This window comes from Tursiops truncatus, chromosome X, assembly GCF_011762595.2.
Source record: "Tursiops truncatus isolate mTurTru1 chromosome X, mTurTru1.mat.Y, whole genome shotgun sequence".
Lineage (NCBI taxonomy): Eukaryota > Metazoa > Chordata > Mammalia > Artiodactyla > Delphinidae > Tursiops > Tursiops truncatus.
Window position 1 is genome coordinate 75,065,078 of NC_047055.1, and position 18,941 is coordinate 75,084,018.

At 41.0% G+C, this 18,941-nt stretch overlaps 1 protein-coding gene across 3 annotated transcripts in view; it reads left to right on the forward strand.

Annotated features, from left to right (window-relative positions):
- Positions 1-205: 205 nt before the first annotated feature.
- The window catches only part of AR (androgen receptor), a 162,506-nt gene continuing 143,770 nt past the window's right edge, over positions 206-18,941 (forward strand). For all 3 annotated transcript variants that reach the window (XM_004316787.4, XM_033849384.1, XM_033849385.1), the window contains exon 1: positions 206-1,740. In XM_004316787.4, coding sequence (XP_004316835.2) covers positions 206-1,740 — 1,535 coding nt within the window. The remainder of the gene's footprint in view (positions 1,741-18,941) is intronic.

An 18,941-nucleotide genomic window follows, 5' to 3' on the forward strand; every position in this document is an offset into this window, starting at 1 on the left:
GTCCAGCGCGTGTTTCCTCTGCACGAGACTTTGAGGCTGTCAGAATTCTTTGGAGTTGTTACTCCCGCAAGTTTCCTCCCCAGGAGCTTCCCGCAGGTGGGCAACTAGCTGCAGCAACTACGCATAGCAGCCTGTTGAACTCTTCTCAGCAAGAGAAGGGGAGCAGGATAAAAGAATTGGGTGGAAGATTCACCCAAGCTTAAGGATGGAGGTGCAATTAGGTCTGGGGAGGGTCTACCCCCGGCCGCCGTCCAAGACCTACCGAGGAGCTTTCCAGAACCTGTTCCAGAGTGTATGCGAAGTGATCCAGAACCCGGGTCCCCGGCACCCTGCGGCCGCGAGTGCAGCACCTCCCGGCGCCCGTTTGCAGCAGCAGCAGGAGACCAGTCCCCAGCAGCAGCAGCAGCAACGGCAGCAGCAGCAGAGTGAGGATGGCTCTCCCCAAGTCCAGAGCAGAGGCCCCACAGGCTACCTGTCCCTGGACGAGGGACAGCAGTCTTCACAACAGCAGTCAGCTCCCGAGGACCCCCCGGATCGTGGCTGCGTCCCAGAGCCAGGAGCTGCCTCGGCAGCCGGCAAGGGGCTGCAGCAGCCGCCGCCAGCACCTCCGGAAGAGGATGACTCAGCTGCCCCATCCACGTTGTCCCTGCTGGGCCCCACTTTCCCCGGCTTAAGCAGCTGCTCCACCGATCTTAAAGACATCCTGAGCGAGGCCGGCACCATGCAACTTCTTCAGCAGCAGCAGCAACAGCAGCAGCAGGAGGCGGTATCTGAAGGCAGCAGTAGCAGCGGGAGAGCGAGGGAGGCCACTGGGGCTCCCATCTCCTCCAAGGACAGTTACCTAGGGGGCAGTTCGACCATCTCGGACAGCGCCAAAGAGTTGTGTAAGGCAGTGTCGGTTTCCATGGGCTTGGGTGTGGAGGCATTGGAGCATCTGAGTCCTGGGGAGCAGCTTCGGGGGGATTGCATGTACGCCCCGCTCCTGGGAGGTCCACCAGCTGTGCGTCCCACTCCTTGTGCCCCGTTGGCTGAATGCAAAGGTTCTCTGCTGGATGATGGCCCGAGCAAGGGCACCGAAGAGACTGCTGAGTATTCCCCTTTCAAGGCAGGTTACACCAAAGGGCTGGACAGTGAGAGCCTGCGCTGCTCTGGCAGCGGCGAAGCAGGGGGCTCCGGAACACTTGAGCTGCCATCCGCCCTGTCTCTGTACAAGTCTGGAGCACTGGACGAGGTAGCAGCTTATCAGAGTCGCGACTACTACAACTTTCCGCTAGCCCTGGCTGGGCCGCTGCCCCCTCCGCCGCCTCCGCATCCTCATGCCCGCATCAAGCTGGAGAACCCCCTGGACTATGGCAGCGCCTGGGCGGCCGCGGCGGCACAATGCCGCTATGGGGATCTGGCGAGCCTGCACGGCGGGGGTGCAGCAGGACCGGGCTCAGGCTCACCCTCAGCTGCCGCCTCCTCTTCCTGGCACACTCTCTTCACAGCCGAAGAAGGCCAGCTCTATGGGCCCTGTGGCGGAGGCGGGGGCGGCAGCGCAGGCGAGGCAGGGGCTGTAGCCCCATACGGCTACACTCGGCCACCTCAGGGGTTGGCGGGCCAAGAAGGTGACTTTCCCCCACCCGATGTGTGGTATCCCGGCGGCGTGGTGAGCAGAGTGCCCTATCCAAGTCCAAGTTGTGTCAAAAGCGAAATGGGCCCCTGGATGGAGAGCTATTCTGGACCTTATGGGGACATGCGGTAAGTTTCTCCTCCTAAAAATGTCTTTAAGCCTAGAGTCAGTCCTCTCCTCCCCGCGCAAACGCTCTGTTCTTGGGCGAGCTGAACAAGCTTCCACAGAAAGGGCCGCCCTAAATCTGGAGCCTTTCCCTGGACTACCAAAGATTCGACCTTTGCGCTCTGAACCCCCACTGTGTGCTCCAGTCCCCACCACTGTGAGCCCTGGGTGCTGGTGCAAGCCCTTCCAGATTCCTTGACAACCCCCGCCCCCCACCAGCCTCCAAAAATCTTGCCTGCCACTTGGTACTCCATGTCCCGCTGACTCCAAATTTAAATCCAATTGCAAGGGCCATCTTCCGAAATAAAGCCCTTAAGCCCTCCACTACTTCTCCTTCTCCCCGCCCCCAAATCAGAGAACCTGGACAAGAAATATGGGCACTTTCCCCTCTTAAGGTCTGTTAGGGATTGCCCCCCTGGCCTGTGGCTGGTCTTGACAGGTTAGAGGCAAAATAACTGACCCAAGCTTTTCTCAACCCGCCTCCTCCAAAGAGATGAAATGGAGTATGGGATTACGGGAAGAAGGTGGTCTCTGGGTTCTGAGGGCCGCTGTGTGAAGAAGGAGTGAAGTCCCTTTGTTGGCAACAAAGAGGACTTGCCCCAGGGTTGGAGGTCAGGAGAGAGACTCCAACCAGGCAAGATTAGAGCAGGCAAAGGTAGGGGAAAGCCAAATGACCCCTTTCCCCGTAAACAATGGGCAAGATTTGCCCTCACAGGTTGACAATGTTGGAACTAGATGGTAGTGTTGGTTTTCTCTTGTAAAGTGTTTATTTGCTCTATGGATTACAACAGATCCACAGTTCCTACTTTGAGTTTGCATTAGCTCTATAAAGAGGAGAATGTTCTTTTAATGAACAATTTAACCAGACTTGAGTCTGACTTACAAAAGTGTTGGGAAAAAAGTTTAAAGGATTTCCTGCTATTCCAGTGTGCATAGAAATCTGCTTTTGTGAGATTAGGGTTTACAAAAGGAATAGGGCTTTTCAATATATTCCTTCATTTTAAGGACATACTTGCATTTTAAAACATGATATGTTACCTCTAACAAATTAAGTAAGAACTGTTAGGGACCTATGAGCCTTAATCTTGCCCAATAGTTTTCATTAGGACATGAGAAAAGTGGCGGTCAATTTCATCTTGCGTGTTAAAAATTCTTACTTACCACAATTGAGCACTTTGGAGACCACATTAAAGATTTTTTTCCTAGTAAACTAAGATATTAGTTTATTCCCATGAGGGAGGGAATATTGACTGGGGAACTAACTCCTCAGATCTGCTGGGTGCTGATGTCCTCATGGATGTTGATGTCTTGTTCCGTGTTTCTGTAGCTATTTTCTTTACCTGTGACTTTTCAAAATTTGTTAGACTTAGTATCTTTGTTTGGAGACTTAAATCCAACAATTTGCTTCCTTTCACTGATGCTTCTGTTCTTGGAAGGTTGATAGCACAGTGTTAGAAAAGAAAGAGGAGGATAGGATTTCATAAAATATTATTTTCTGGGTTACTGAAGAAACAGCTTCTAACCAGGCTTTATATTTTTTAGGTTCTTAAGGTTTGGCTTACAGGATTTTCAAAGGCTTCATTTATATTGTCAGTCTTTTCTACTTAATTTGAAGTTTGTTTTTTTTAAAAATTTTTGCAATGTGGTTATACTGTGGGACAAAAGGTCTTCATTTCATAAGAACAGATTTACTTGCTAGAGTATATATTTTTTCCTAGGGCGGTTGCTAGTCAGCGGAGCTCTCTTCTACTGTGAAATATTTTTCTTTTGGCGGGGTTGGGGGGAATGTATAAGGTGCTTCATGACCTACCCAGTCACTGGAACCGTCCTGTCCCTCTTCTGTATGCCTCCCCCAACACCCAAGTAACTCAGTTAACAGGGAGGGGGTGAATGATTCCACATATTTGTTAAGAGATGTGTGTGTGTTCGAAGACATAACCTGAAATTTTCAGAAAGTGGCTACAGAGAGCTTTTAAATAGCTCTTCCCATCAGGTGTGCAGTAAGCTAGGGGATTTTATCCCAGGTCTTAATGGAAAAACTTCTCTATTTCTAAAACCTGCATAAATTAATGACCTCAACTAGTGAGACATTAGCAGTACCCGAATAAAGTACAAGATTATTTAATCTTTCCTGGTTTGTGATTGCTGCACTAGTTATAGGAATCTAGTGAAAGGGAAAACTGGCATTCCTGTCTTGTGTGTTGACAAAGATTTTTCATTTCTAGGACAAAGAAAATCCTTGAATCAGGTTTTTGAAAATTTATCAATTTCATCAGAATTCAACAAATCCCAATACAAAAGTTGGTATTTTCTTACTTTCTCTTTCTTTCCCTCACTTTGTAGGGCCACAGTTTGGTGAAAGGCAAGGAATTATTTTAAGCCAAAGCTAGAGCTTCCACCCTCTCTGTATTGCATGCATTATATGCCAACTTTGAGTTAAAAATCTCAACATTCTAGAGACTTTCAATAATCTGTTGGATTACTCCCTTTTCTGATTGTGTGTGTGTGTTCATACACGTTATTTAATTGTAGGTTTTTTTTAACTTAATAACTTCTGGAACAGCTCTGTGTTCTTATGCATCTACAATATTTCTGCCGAGAGGAGAGAGGCCTAAGGTTGTCCATTAATTTTTATTTTTACTTATTTTAGCATGTGGTATGAGCAGAAGGAATAATAAAAAGTGATAGGGCTTGTGTGAAACCCTGATAATATTTTATGGAGCTGTCTTCCACCAAGAACAAATAAGACTACAACTTTGTTAATTGACCACTGTCTCACTTGACAGAAGTAGGGCCCTTTATATCCCAGCAAACAGCGTAATAATATGACAAATATTTATTCTTGGGAGATGAGACCAAGGAGAGCCTGTTCAGGAATTAGAGTTGGCGTTTAAATAAATTATCCAGATGCAAAAAGAACATTTTAATTTTTCTCTTGATAATTTGTTCTGGTCTTCATAATAGGTAGTATTTTAGTAGTGCTTTGAAATTGGCAAATCCTGCCTTTCTCCATTAGTTGTTTCAAAAGAAGTCATTTTATTAACTCCCCTTTCCATCTCCTCTCCTCTCCACAGTTATCAAGTCACTTTTTATGACTATATTGCAAGGAGCAGTTTGTCTTTTTTGTAAATCTGAGTTTTGCTTTGGGAATGACGCTCTCTGTCCATAGGCCTTCAGGGTCAATATGTTGGAAAGAAGCATCCTTTCTTCACGGTCAGTAAATAACTGGTGAGTTCTGTCTGGGTACCAGTAATCAGAACCCGAGGACCATATAGCCACACTGGGTGGTACCCCATTTGAAAATATGTGCAAGATGTAGTGATAGAATTCTTCTCTTGGTTGTCCACAGAGTATCTCTCTCATCTTGGCCAAAGGTTAACATCAGTGAGAGACATTTTTGAAGATGCTTGCAGCTTTCCTGTTGCAGGGTCACTTAAGGGAGCTTTCTTGCCAGTGCTAATTTTGCCTCATCAGACGTCCATTCTTTTTACGCTGTAAACTTTGATATTAATATATTGAATTTGCTGGCACATTTCATTTTCTTTTTTAAACGTTTTACCTCCCTGTAGTAATTTTCTCATCTGGTATACATATATGTATTTAAACCAAACAATTCTTTGGTCTCCCGACTCTTACTTGTACTGTGGCTGCTCTTGGTGGGATTATGTGAGTTGGAGTTAGGGACATGGACAATTTTATTATTATTGTTATTTACTGTGATATCAAGACCACCAGTTTCATTCAGAACTGTGCTAAGCAGAAAGCAGAATGCCAGCTGGTTGTGGTAAGCAAGGGGCTTATTTTATAACCAAACCTGAAATCATGATTCTGAAAAATAGAAAGCAAATAAAAATCAAGTTTTGTGAGGTTGGTTTGAGAGGGAAAAGGAAACTTCTCCCCATCCCCTACCTCCACCATTTTCTCTTTGTCCGCAGCTTCCTTAAGTGCTGCCTGTCCCCGATTTTCTTTCTTTCTATTCCTTTCATGCTTTTGATATTGGAATATAGACTTTTTTTTCTACTTTTCAGGATATTTTTTCTCATTACACCTGTGGCATGCTCCTAAAGAATTTTTTTTTAATCTGGAGAGTAACAGATCAGATCAACCTCAGCACCTTTCTTTTAAGGCTAGATAGATGACTTGAAGAAATTGCAAAATGAATAGCTGGGCTTTTTTTACCTTAAGGTTAGAGCCTGATTTAACAGTTGCTGAGGGAGCTGAACTAGATGGCTTGAGGACTTGGTGATTTAATGAAGTATTTTGCTGGCTGCTGTCTCTGTCTCTTGTTCTCTGTCTCTCTCTGTCTACTGGCTATTTTGGCAACGTTTTCTCAAAACCTGAGAATAACTGGACCTCTCGCCTCTGAGACAGCTCTGTCTGGGTCAAACTTCTGCAGTGCTTTCACAAGTAGTACCTGATCTATATGCAACGGTGCTTGCTAGAATTGTCTGGCTGAGCTAATATGGTGATGCTATATGTGAATTAATCATTTTAAAAAAAGAAAGGTATTGAAGAAATTATTCAACCTCAGAATTTGCCTGCCAGCATTACATCACGTTCTGAGATGTTGAACTCAGAGTAAGTTATCCTCATCCTAGGCACAAAGTTGACTTTTTTTCCCTCGTTGCTTGTAAAGCTCCATACAGTTATCAGTATTGGTTGGCATTTGCCATATTGAAGAGAATTATGAAATCTCATATTTATATAGCACTCTTTTCAAAGAAAAGACCCAGCATCTTCTGGTTTATTCACTAGCACTCATGTAAGTTTGAGTAAGCCAGGAGGGTGCTTAGTGTACATCCCTTTGCTAGTTGAGGGAGTAGAAGTTGTTGCATTTTCTATAGCATTTGTTTACCATAGGGAAACCTCTCTAGAGTGGCACTTCCCAACTTTTTTTCTTGAACTTTCCCACCTGACAGTTGATGTTTTAGATTTTTGCTCAGTAAGGGCTACTTTTAGTGACTGCTGCTGTGATTTATGCACAGCTCCTTGCACACTCATGAATGCTGCCATCCCTTCTCTCTTACACCAATTCCTGTTGCCAACCTACAGGGCAGAGCAGTGTTGAGAGTGGCTCATCTAGATAAGCATATAGCTCTAAAGTGCTGGTTACTTGAGAATGCTGCCAATTTAGATCATGCAGTACCTGAGTTTTATTTTTTTAATCAACAGCTTTATTGAGACGTAATTCACAATATATAATTCACCCATTTAAAGTATACATACAATTCAATGGTTTTTATTATATTCAGAGTTGGGCAACCATCACCGCAATCAATTTTAGAACATTTTAATCACTTAGCAGTCAAACCCCACCCCAACCCTGAGCAACTATCAACCACCAGTCTACTTTCAGTCTCTATGGATTTGCTTATTCTGACATTTAATATAAATGGAGCCATGCAATACGTCACCTTTTGTGACTAGCTTCTTTCATGTAGAATAATATTTTCAGTGTTCATCCATGTTGAAGCACATCTCAATACTTTCCATTTTATGGATGTACCTCACTTTATCTATCCATTCATCAGTTGATGGACATTAGAGTTACTTCAACCTTTTGGTTATTATGAATAATACTGCTATGAACATTTATGTACAAGATTTTTTTTATGAACATGTTTTTTAATTCTTTTGGGTACATACCTAGGAGTGGAGTTTCTGGGTCATATAGTAACTCTGTGTTTAACCTTTTGAGGCACTTCCAAACTGTTTTTAAAAGTGGCTACACCATTTTACAATCTCACCAGCAATGTATGAGGGTCCTATTTCTTCACATCCTGCCAATACTTGTTATTGTCTTTTTAATTATAGACATCACAGTGGGTGTGAAGTGGTATGTCAAAGTGGTTTTGATTTGCATTTCTCTAATGACTAATAATATTAAGCATCCTTTTATGTGCTTATTGACTGTTTGTATATCTTCTTTGCAAAAAAGGTCTTTGCTCATTTGTAATTAGATTATTTTTCTTATTGAGTTGTAAGAGGTTTTTTTTTTTTTTTGCGGTACACGGTCCTCTCACTGTTGCGGCCTCTCCCGTTGTGGAGCACAGGCTCCGGACGCACAGGCTCAGCGGCAATGGCTCACGGGCCCAGCCGCTCCGCGGCATGTGGGATATTCCCGGACCGGGGCACAAACCCGTGTCTCCTGCATCGGCAGGCGGACTCTCAACCACTGCGCCACCAGGGAACCCCGAGTTGTAAGAGTTTTAAAAAAATATATTCTAGATAAAAATCCTATAAGAAATTACAATTTGTGAATATTTTATCACATACTCTGAGTTGTCTTTTCACTTTCTTGATGGTATCCATTGAAGAACATGCTTTAAAAATTTTGAAGTCCAATGTACTTTTTGTATGTAGCTTGTGATCTTTGTATCATATCTAAGAAGGTTTTGCTTAACCCAAGGTCACAAAGATTTACACTTAGCTTTCCTTCTAAGAGTTTTATAGTTTTAGCTGTTAAATTTAGGTTTTTGATCGGTTTTGAATTATTTTTTATGTAACTATCTAGTCACCACAGCACCATATGTTGATTCTTTCCCTATTTAACTGTCTTGTCACCCTTTGTGTAAAATTAGTTGACTGTAAATGTTTTTTCTGGACTCTGGGCTATATTACAATACATTGATCCTATACCAATACCACGGTGTCTTAATTACTGTAAGTTTTTAATAAGTTTTGAAATGAGGAAGTGTGAGTCGTCCAATTTTGTTCTTCTTTTTCAAGATTGTTTTTGACTATTGTGGGTCCTTTGAATTTCTATATGCATTTTAGGATCAGCTTGTCATTTTCTACAGAGAAGCCATTTGGGATTCTGATAGAGGCTACATTGAATCTGTAGATCAATTTGGGGAGTGTTGTCATCTCCACATTAAGTGTTCTGATCCATGGCCATGGAATGTCTTTCCATTTATTTATGTCATTTTCACTTTTTTCAACGTTTTGTAGTTTTAAGAGTATAAATTTTGCACTTCTTTTGTTTAATTAGTTCCTCAATGTTTTAATTTTTGATGCTACTATGAATGGAATTTTCTTAATATCCTTTAAAATTGTTCATTGCCAGTGTATAGAAATATAACTGATTTTTGTATATTGACTTTGTATCCTGCAACCTCGCTGAAAGTACCTGAGTTTTGAACCCCTCTGGGACTTAAGAGGCAAAAGGTTTCTGCTGCTGTGTTGAAAGTTAAAGCATACTTTGTTTCATCCTGTATGAAGGCTGCATAAGGACACTGTTCTCAGTTTTCCTCAACTGTGAATTAGAATTGATAATGCCAGCCCCTTCCTGGATGAATAGAAGAGTGTCTCTAAAATTTTCAGGTCTTCAGACAACAGTAGAGAAGAAACATATTAATAAGGTTTATGCAGTTAGTAGTCCTCTTTTTAGTATTTGGATTTGGGAACTACTAGCAAGGGGATGAGGAATAATAATTTCTATGCACTAAACTAACATGAAGAGGTAACAGATGCAAACTAAGCCAAAGAAATCACTAGTTAGTTGTATTTGGCTTATGTTTAGGTTTGTGTAAGCAGCTGGAGTCATAATTTTATGTTTTTATATGTTGTCCTTTAGACAAGGTAAATGCCACCACTCCTTCTGGTGTGTATTTGTAGATGAAGAAGTGGTCCATTTACTCTCATATAATTTGGGCTTCTTTTCAGGGGTGTACTCTATAACCATAAAGAAGAGATAAAATTTACCTATAAAGGGATTGAACTTTGGTCTTATTAACACTCTAGGCTAAGGGTCATATCTAATCAGCTATAGCTATTGTGTCCTGAAAATGGTAAGTGAACGACAGGCCACTGAACAAAATGTCCTCTTGTGACGTAGTTGTCTTTAGAGATGACCCTAATAAAGTGAGTTTTAAAAAGTATTCATCAATCAACCACTTTTCATTAAACACCTGCTATATGCCCATCTGTGTACTAGAGAGAGATCAGGGTAAAGGGAACACAATTCAGGGAGAATCTTGAGATCACTGCCCTCAAGGAGCTTATAGCTATTAAAACAAAAATAAAAACAAAACAGAATGGCAACACCATGATGCCAGTATGATGAGTTGCTGGATTGTATGGTATGTATTTTTTAAATGCAGATATCCAAAAAAGAAATGGATCAACATAGGTGGAAGTGGTCAACAATATTATCTATGGCTGCTTTTTATCCTTATGGATGAGGTTGGGACATGATTTAACTCAAGCAATAGATTATACGTCTTGATGAATATTTCAGATACCAGAAGGTAGTATTTCTGGAAAGACAATGAAGAGTGAACTCAAGGGGTTGGAATCTATTTCTCCTTTTTCAACAGTGCCACCCCAGTCAAGTCAGTTACTAGTTACTTTCTCATTTTTGGCTATATTTTTGCACTTTCTGGGAACATGTTTTGATGTCTTTGACTATACAAGTCTGCAATATATGGGGAAGTAATTAAAATTGAGGGTGATTAATGGGTCTAAGTTTGGCGTGAGAGCCAATAAAGATGCCCAGTGTGGTGGTCAGATCAAGAATTATCATTCTGAGAGGGAAGACATATGGGAACATATGTTTATGTATGACTGATTCACTTTGTTATAAAGCAGAAACTAACACACCATTGTAAAGCAATTATACCCCAATAAAGATGTTAAAAATAAAAAAAAATAAAATAAAAACTGGCAAAAGAATAAAGCATTTATCCAGCCAAAAAAAAAAAGAATTATCATTCTGCTCTCAAGTTTTCCATTGATCATGGTGGCTTGCTTTGAGGTTCTGTATAAATGGGTTTTCAGGGTGTTGGTTAAGGGAGAGAAGCAAAGAGCACAAGTCAGACAATTCTGGGAGTAAGGGGAACATGAAAACTTTTTTTTATAAGGCCTTTGCTGAATTAGATGATGTAGCTTTAAAATGGCCAACCCCTTAATTATGGGTTCTGTTTTGTGCAAATTGAGTGTGTTCCTTGCTTGTGGAAGTGTAGTCTTACTATCTGGCCGCTAGGGGGACTGCAAGTGTCCTGTGACAGGGTTTCCCTGGAAATAGTTGGCCTCCTTTGGTGGATTCAACATGTCACAGGATAACTTGAGCCAGAACAACCTAGTACCAGACAATAAATAAGCTACAGTGGTACTTAGTATTTTATCTGGGATGTTCTTTTCCAAAGTTCAAAACATTTTTAGTAGCACTATTTGACTCTTTGACAACTTTTTCTGAATGTAGCACAGGGAACAGTGACATTGGACATATTCCAGTAACACTTTACAGTTTACAGAGTTGTTTCATATTCCATTATTGCATTTCATCCTCTTTTCTACTGTATACAAGTAGCCAGGTTTACTGTGTTTTAATATTCTCCATACTATTATAATACTGTCATTCCCATTGTAAATATTATGTTCAGAGAAGTTAAGTGACATGTCTAAAGTCAAACAGCCTCAAGGTGGCAGAGCTGGGATTTCAGCCCCACTCTTTGTTCCTCAAATCAAGTGCTCCTTTTTTATCACACAGGTCGCTCACCTCATAGATAGGAAATAGGAGAGTCAGAGAGGCAAAATAACCTTAACTAGTATCAATAGAAATTCATGAAGCTCTTAAGGCTTCTGGGTCTTTTATCCATTTACTGGACTGATGGATTGGCTTGTGTGGGCATTCAAGTTGCCAACAGTCTTGCCATCTTACTTTATAGACTGCATTTATTCGACAAATACTTACTGAGCTTTTTACATATCAAATTCTATGCTAAGCACCTATGACACAGCAATGAACAAGGCAGACAAAAATTCCTCCCTTCATGGAGTTTACAGTTTAATGAAAGGAGACATGTAGAATATATCTGATGGTGATAAATGTCATGAAGAATAATTTAGCAGAGTGTGGGGAATAGGGATTGATAGTGGGAAGGACTATTTTATATCTGTTGGTCAGAGAAGCCCTTACTGAGAAGGTGATATTTGAGCAGAGACCTGAAGGAAATTAGGAAGTGAACAATAGGGATATCTGGAGTTAGAATATTCCAGATACAGACAACCACAAGTAGAAAAGACCTGAGGCAAGAGCATACTTTGTATGATGGACAATAGCAGAGAGACCTGTATGGCAGTTTAAGTAAATGGAGAGTGATAAGAGATGAGATCAGAGTTAATAAGGGACATCTCAGGTCTTCCTTAGGACTTTGGTTTTTACTCCGATATGGGGAGTCATTGGAAGATTTTGAATAGAGGATTAACATGATTTGACTGATATTTTAACAGATTCTCTTCTTCAGAACATCCACCACTCTTTGATATTTTATACATTTGTTTGTTTACTGATTGTCTGTGTGGAGAAAACACTGTAAGAGCAAGGCGAAAGCAAGGAGATGAGGCTACTGCAGTGATCCAGGTAAGAGATGATGGTGGTTTAGACCAGGGGTTATTGGTAGAGGAGATGAGAAGTAGCTGGATTCTTGATGTGTCTTCATGGTAGATCCTACAGCATTTACTGACAGATTAGATACTCATTGTGAGAAAAAGAGAGAAGTCAAGGCTGATTGCCAAATTTTTGATCTGAGCAATTTGAAGAATGTGATTGCCATTTACTGAAATGATGAATATTGTAGGTAAAGCCGGTATGTGTGTGTGGGTGGGTAGGAATCAAGAGTTTGATTTTTGATGTATAAAGTTTGAGTTATTTGGTGAACATCTTGTTGGCTTCTGCTCAGTTTTCATGCAGTGCCCTTAGCTTTCTGCTTTTCAAGGAGATTAAAACCTTAGAGACCACCTAGATCTTTGATGCCCTCTCACTTCTCCCCTTTTGCTTTATAGGGGCCTAGAGAGGAGTGGAGTCTTGTCTAGGGCGAAACAACAAGCTGGCAACATAACTAGAGCACAAACTCAGTTCTCCTGGATTCCAGCTTGGTGCTTCTTAGCGTTATCCTGAGACCTCATTTTGGGGGTGGTGTGAGTTTCTTCTTCTTGCCCAAACCTTAAACCAGGTAACTAAACTAAATAATGAATAAAAACCTAGAACACCACGCAAAGTGGCTGCTGCCTTCAATCGAACCAAAATATTGTTATTATGTTTTTACTGAACCACACACCAAAATAATTTATCCATGAAAAACACAGTAAGTAGACTTTTAAAGGCCACTGAGCTTTGATCTAAGCTGAAACTTACAGAGATCTGGAACATAAATGGCCTGAGATTGTAGGATATTAGAGTCTATGGAACGTGGCAAACCATCTTGTCCAGTTTGGTCATTTTATGAATGAGGTGCCTGAGACAGAGAGATGGAAAGGAATTTGAACAAAGTCACACAAAAAGCTAGTTTCTTTTAGTCAGAGCCTATTCTGAGGGTTAGCTGTCTGTTGCTCCTTTGGAAAATTCTATGTTGGAAAAGTGATTCCCCACTCAGAACAAAGAATTATAATAGCAATAATAATGATAGCACTTACTATGTGCCAAATTTTGGTGCCTTACATGGGTTAACTAATTTAATTCCCACAAAAACCTTGGTAAATAGTCCCAGAGAGGTTAAGTGACTTGCCCAAAGGTCACACAGCTAGGAAGTAATAGAAGTCTGGCTTGTAACTGCGAGGTTCTAATCACTGTTTAGTACCAACAGCTTCTCAGATTAGCTAGTCATTCACCTCTACTATCCCAAAAGACTGGTGACTAGGGTGACCTCATTAAGCACTGACCCTATATCGTACACTGATCCTCACAGAATACCTGAGTTCCTGGAGATTAAAGTGGAGGTGGAGGGACATAAAGGGGGTGGTGGGAAGAAGTTGATCATTTACAATAGGGATTGGAAAGCAGAACTACAGAAATTGTTGAAAAAGGCCTGGAGATTCCAAGGTGGTTGAAAATCTCAACGCCCACTACAAACATGGGCAATGCAATGCCTGCTTAAATAGGAAAGAAACCAAGGTAAGAAAAATAAAATGGCTGATTTCTTGAAGTCAGGAACTCTTTTATGTGTTTTACATGTGTTAATTCATTTAATTCTCAAAATAACTCCCTGAGGTAAGTAGGATTATCATTTCTATGTTACTGGTGAGTGAATAGGAACAGAACAATTAAGTAACGTGCCCAAGGTTATAGAACAAGTAAGTGAAAGAGACTATATTAGAATCTAGGTAGCTCTGCTCCTCAACTTATATTATTTTCCACTACATTTAGGGAAAGGAGTGCTATTCATATTATAGAATTTTTTTAATGCAAAAACATTGTGCCTGAGCTTCAAACATTGAGCACCTCTTGTCCTTAAAATACACCAGCTTCTTTCAAGGACTCTTAGAAGGAAAGGTACTTATCCAAGGGCACATGGTGAGTAATTAGTAGAACCAGAGTCTGAACTCGAGACTCCAGACTGCCAAACCTCTTTGCATTTTATCACTCTGTTTCCATTTTCACACTGACTTGTCTCCCTTTATTCCTCCTTCTGTATCGCCCTGCCTCTCATTTTTTAAAAATTAACTTTCTGCATCAGCAAGATTGGACAGAGAATGGGAGAATGATCAGAATCCATGTCCTATCAGGCATTGTCAAAAGGAACAAAAACGTAAGGAAAAAATGTCAGCATATGGGATTTGCCCTAAATAAGAAGGCAAACTTCCCAGTATGAGAAAATGCTACCTCTGTTCTTCTAGCCCAAATTGGTTGTGCAGGATTCCATAGGAAGTCATGAATATGATTGTCAGATGACTTTTTTGTTATTGTGGAAATGTAAGAAGGCCACTATGAAAGTCTGCTTCTCTCCAGATTTTTTTTAAGGAAGGTGCAATCTTCCCACTCATATAAGTGATAACTACTTAGGAATTTCTTTTCAAAATTGGCAGTACATAAGAGGAAGCATCTTTCCAAAAGTGTCATATTGGTCTACTTCTCTGAAGCATTGTCCAACCTCTGATTAGATGATGAGGTCTCATAAACTGAGAGTTGGGAGTAAGATGGAAACTCCTTTGATGTTTGGGTGCAGAAAGGATTCCAGAACATGTTTTGAGTCTGTTTACTTTACCTACCCCTCCTTCCCTTTCATCTTTGTTTAAAAATACAAAGGTTAGCAAGTGTGTAGTCTGAGTTTCCAGTTGTTCATTTGAAAAATCTGTTTGATCAGGCGTTTAAATAAAAAGGACCAAATTATACTGAGATATTTCAGTCACCAGCTACCTAATAATAAACCAAAAACCTTAACCATACTCGTATTTTTGTATGTCATTTTCTTTGGACACCTGCTAAGCATTGTTGAGGTGCTAGATTGACTCAAAATGTGTCATCATCAGAGATGATCCCACAGTGTCTGGGAAAAGCTGCACTGGAGGCTTTGGGAATTAAGGTAGTGAAATGATGTGTTGTTGTTTACCAAAGACTTCTCTGTCATTCCCTCTCCGTGAGTTCCAGTCCTCATCACCTCTTGCCTGGATTAGTGCAGTGACCTCATGCCTGCTCTCCCTAGTCCTCTGTGCTGCTCTCTGATTCATATTGTATTCATCCTACCAGATTAACTTTCCCAAAACTCAGTTACAATATTGTTAGTATCTTCCTTTAAACATCCATTAGTCTATAAGCTCCTTGAGGGTTAGAACTCTGTTTAATTTATCTCTGTATTCTCAATGCTTAGCACAGAAGAAGCCTTCCTGAGCAGTTGTGTAATGCATGTTTGAAATTGCAGCTCCTCTCCATTTGCTTATAGGTTAAAATACAAATTCTTTAAGTCTGGTGTTCAAAGCTTTTCATTATCTGTATTACTTTTCCAACCTTAATTCCTATAATTACCCTACAGAAATCTTTAACTCCAGCCACATGGATCTGTCACCTTAAACCGTTGTCACTCCTGTTTTCCTTGAACTTGTTGTTTTTCCTATTATTCCTTTGGCCTTGAAGGCTATCCCAATTTTAATACTATCTATTTTTCTAACCTTAGCTCAAATATAGTCTCATATGAGATGAAATTTCTCATCCCCTAATCCATTGAGAAAGTTATCTCTGTGACATGATATGGTTGAAAGAATGTAGGCTTCAGTTTTCATCTGTAAACTAGTGCTCGAAATCTCTAGATTATAAGACTTTTGCAAGGAGATGATCAGATGACGTGATGCATGATGGATGTCAGGTATAAGTCAAGAGTTAGTGCTTAATATCTTTTAGATTCAGCCCTTTTTACCTTCTCCATTGATATATACTTAGTTATTAAATTATAATTATTTATATGCTTATCTTATATATCTTTTTAAATTGTACTCTCTTAGGGCAAAGGTTGTTTCATGGATATATTTCTGTAAATTATACAAAACACATAGCTTAGCATTTGGCTCATAGTAGGTATTCCATAAACATTTATTTATTCAGTGAATCTGAGCCAATCATATTAAGTGCCAAAAACAAATAATGGATTATAAGTTCAATTAATAGAAATATGGGATTCAGAATAAAGGAAGTGAATTCTGGTCAGACCATATTTACAATGTGGTGTTCAACCCAATTTTTCATGAGGCATCTCCTCTTGTTAAGCATGAAGAAGCTGAGATGCTGAGTTGGGTATGGGAAGGGAGGTAGGGAGCAATGGACATAAATATTGTCTCAATATATCTGAAGGGCTATCATGGAATAAAGGAGTTAGATATTTTCTGTAGTACCCCAAAGGGCAAATCCAATGAGGATAAATTGCAGTTCAGTAAAAGGAAGACATTTTCTCATAGTGGATTCACCCTATATTGGAAGTTTCCAACAAGGACCAAATGAGTTTTGGGGTGTGTGTGTGTGTTTGTGTGTGTTTATCAAATTAGTTGCTAACATTTCACGTAAAAATTCAGATTTCCAGTTTGGGAAATGAAGATCTGGAATTATTGGGACTACATTCCTGCATGACAGTAACCAGCTGGAGGTGAGAAGCAAGTGCTCCTCTAGATGGAGCATGTACTTTCCAGTTTACCCAGACACGAGCAACCTGCTTTATTCATTTAAGTTACTTGCTTGACTGTTCTAGGCATTTGAATTTGCCATCCCTGTCAGATCAGGGACCTGGGAAAATCTTGACAGCCTTCTTTACCCCAAGGGCTTGTACTCCTCATCTAGGAGGGACTAAAGAAAAGCACAAGGGATGCTGCAATCAGATGTGACTTGGCTTTCAGTTCTGGCACAGCCATTTACCAACTTGGGTGAGTTAACTTAACCTCTCTGAACGTCAACTCCTTCGTCTGTATAACGCTCTCCTCACAGCATTATTGTGAAAACTAAATAAAACAACTAGATAAAGGGCATGCCACTTAGTAAATGATGAAATACTAGTTCCCTTCTTCTTATTTATGGCACCCTTTATGTCCATTGGGAGTATCACATAAGTAGTAAATTAACCCTCATTGAAGGCATTCAAGAAGAAGCTGGGGGCTTCCCTGGTGGCGCAGTGGTTGAGAGTCCGCCTGCTGATGCAGGGGACACGGGTTCGTGCCCCGGTCTGGGAAGATCCCACATGCCACGGAGCAGCTGGACCCGTGAGCCATGGCCGCTGAGCCTGTGCGTCCGGAGCCTGTGCTCCGCAACGGGAGAGGCCACAACAGTGAGAGGCCCACGTACCACAAAAAAAAAAAAAAGAAAAAGCTGGACTTGTTGGAGACCATGTATACAGGGAAGAGGTTTCAACTCATAGTAGGTGATTTCCACAGTCACTTTCTAACAATTTAAAAGCCTATCAATAACTCCAAAATGCCCGTCTGGATGAATTTAGACATACATCACAGAGTTAGGGACTTTTAATAAACAACAGATAGGATGAGGGCTCTTGGGGAAAAAGTTGGGGTCAGGGCTAAAATATAATGTGTTGACATTCAGGAATAGGCTTTGGCACCTGACAGATTTTAGTTTAAATCCTGAGTTTGACAATTACCAATTGTGTGTTCTGGGCCACTTAATCTTATTTTCAGTTTCCTCATTTATATAATGAAGATATTAATACTTCTCTCGTTGGGTTCTTGTGAGGGTAAGTGAGATAATGGATGTAAAAAGTCTTGACCAATGCCTGGCCTAGAATAAAAGCTTGATAAATGGCTCTCCTCCTCTTCCTCCTCCTCATTATTATTATTATTAGAACAGACCAGCAGAGCTTGGGAAAACGCATGGCTAGACTCTGAAGTACATGAGCCTTTCCTCAGGCCACTGCTGTCCCTTCCTCCCCTCCACAAAGCTCTGTCTCCAAAATGCTTTGGCCGGAATGTAAGTGTGAGGTCATTGCAGATAACAGGAGCGTGATTTGTTTTGGTAATACAAGTTATTCAGTTACTTCCCTCAGCCCAGCTGAAATCTTTTACTAGTTGATGCTTGTTTCAAAGTGCAAGACTGAGCTGGTCTGAGAAGACAGGGAAAGTAAGAAGACCCCTCCTCTCAGCTAGAGGTCATGGTCCTCCACAGGGAACAGAATGACCCAGTGCAAAGTCTGGGCCCTTGGTGAGTTTGGGGCCCCTACATTTAAACAAGTCACTCCATTGCATACATTGGTCCCCTTCCCCCACAGAATCACTGGGCAGGAATTTCCTTCACTCCTTCCATGGCCTGGAACCATCCCCCTTCTCATTCTTGTGCTCTACACAGCTGGCAAACAGCAGACAGCAGAACAAAAACAAGCCTCTTAGCATAGAGAGAGAGCTTCATGGCAATGCTGAATTTGCTTGGGAACCTCATGTTAACAGAGGACCTTCCTGACCGCCTCTCAACACCCCAAACAGATTAAAACATTTTTTTTTACTGTGTCTCAGAGCAGCTCCTTGCCTGGGTATATTTAAAGATCTGCTGAGTCACTGAAGAGCAGACTGGCATGTCACAGGAGGCAAGGACTATACCCTAATCTATGGGGGAGTAAGTTGAGAGGTGGAATCTATCTGACTTCCTCCAATGGGGACTGGAAAGGTGACCCACTTCTAGCCCCCATGACTCTAGAGAGCATCTATTAAGGCTTCTTATTCTATCACTTTTTGTTTTCTTCTTAGTTTATAAAAGAGTAAAGATGAGAGGGAGGCAGCACTTGTACCAGTGGGTCAGCTGTCTGAAATTGTAATGCTTCTTTCTGCTATAGGTAGCTGAAAGTAATATATTATCTATTATAGGTAGTATAATTCTTTATACTTTGTCCACCACTGCAGTTATGAATTTATTAGTGGAGAAAATGGCAGTTAGCAAGTAGTTCATTGTAGGTAAAGATTGGGCTTT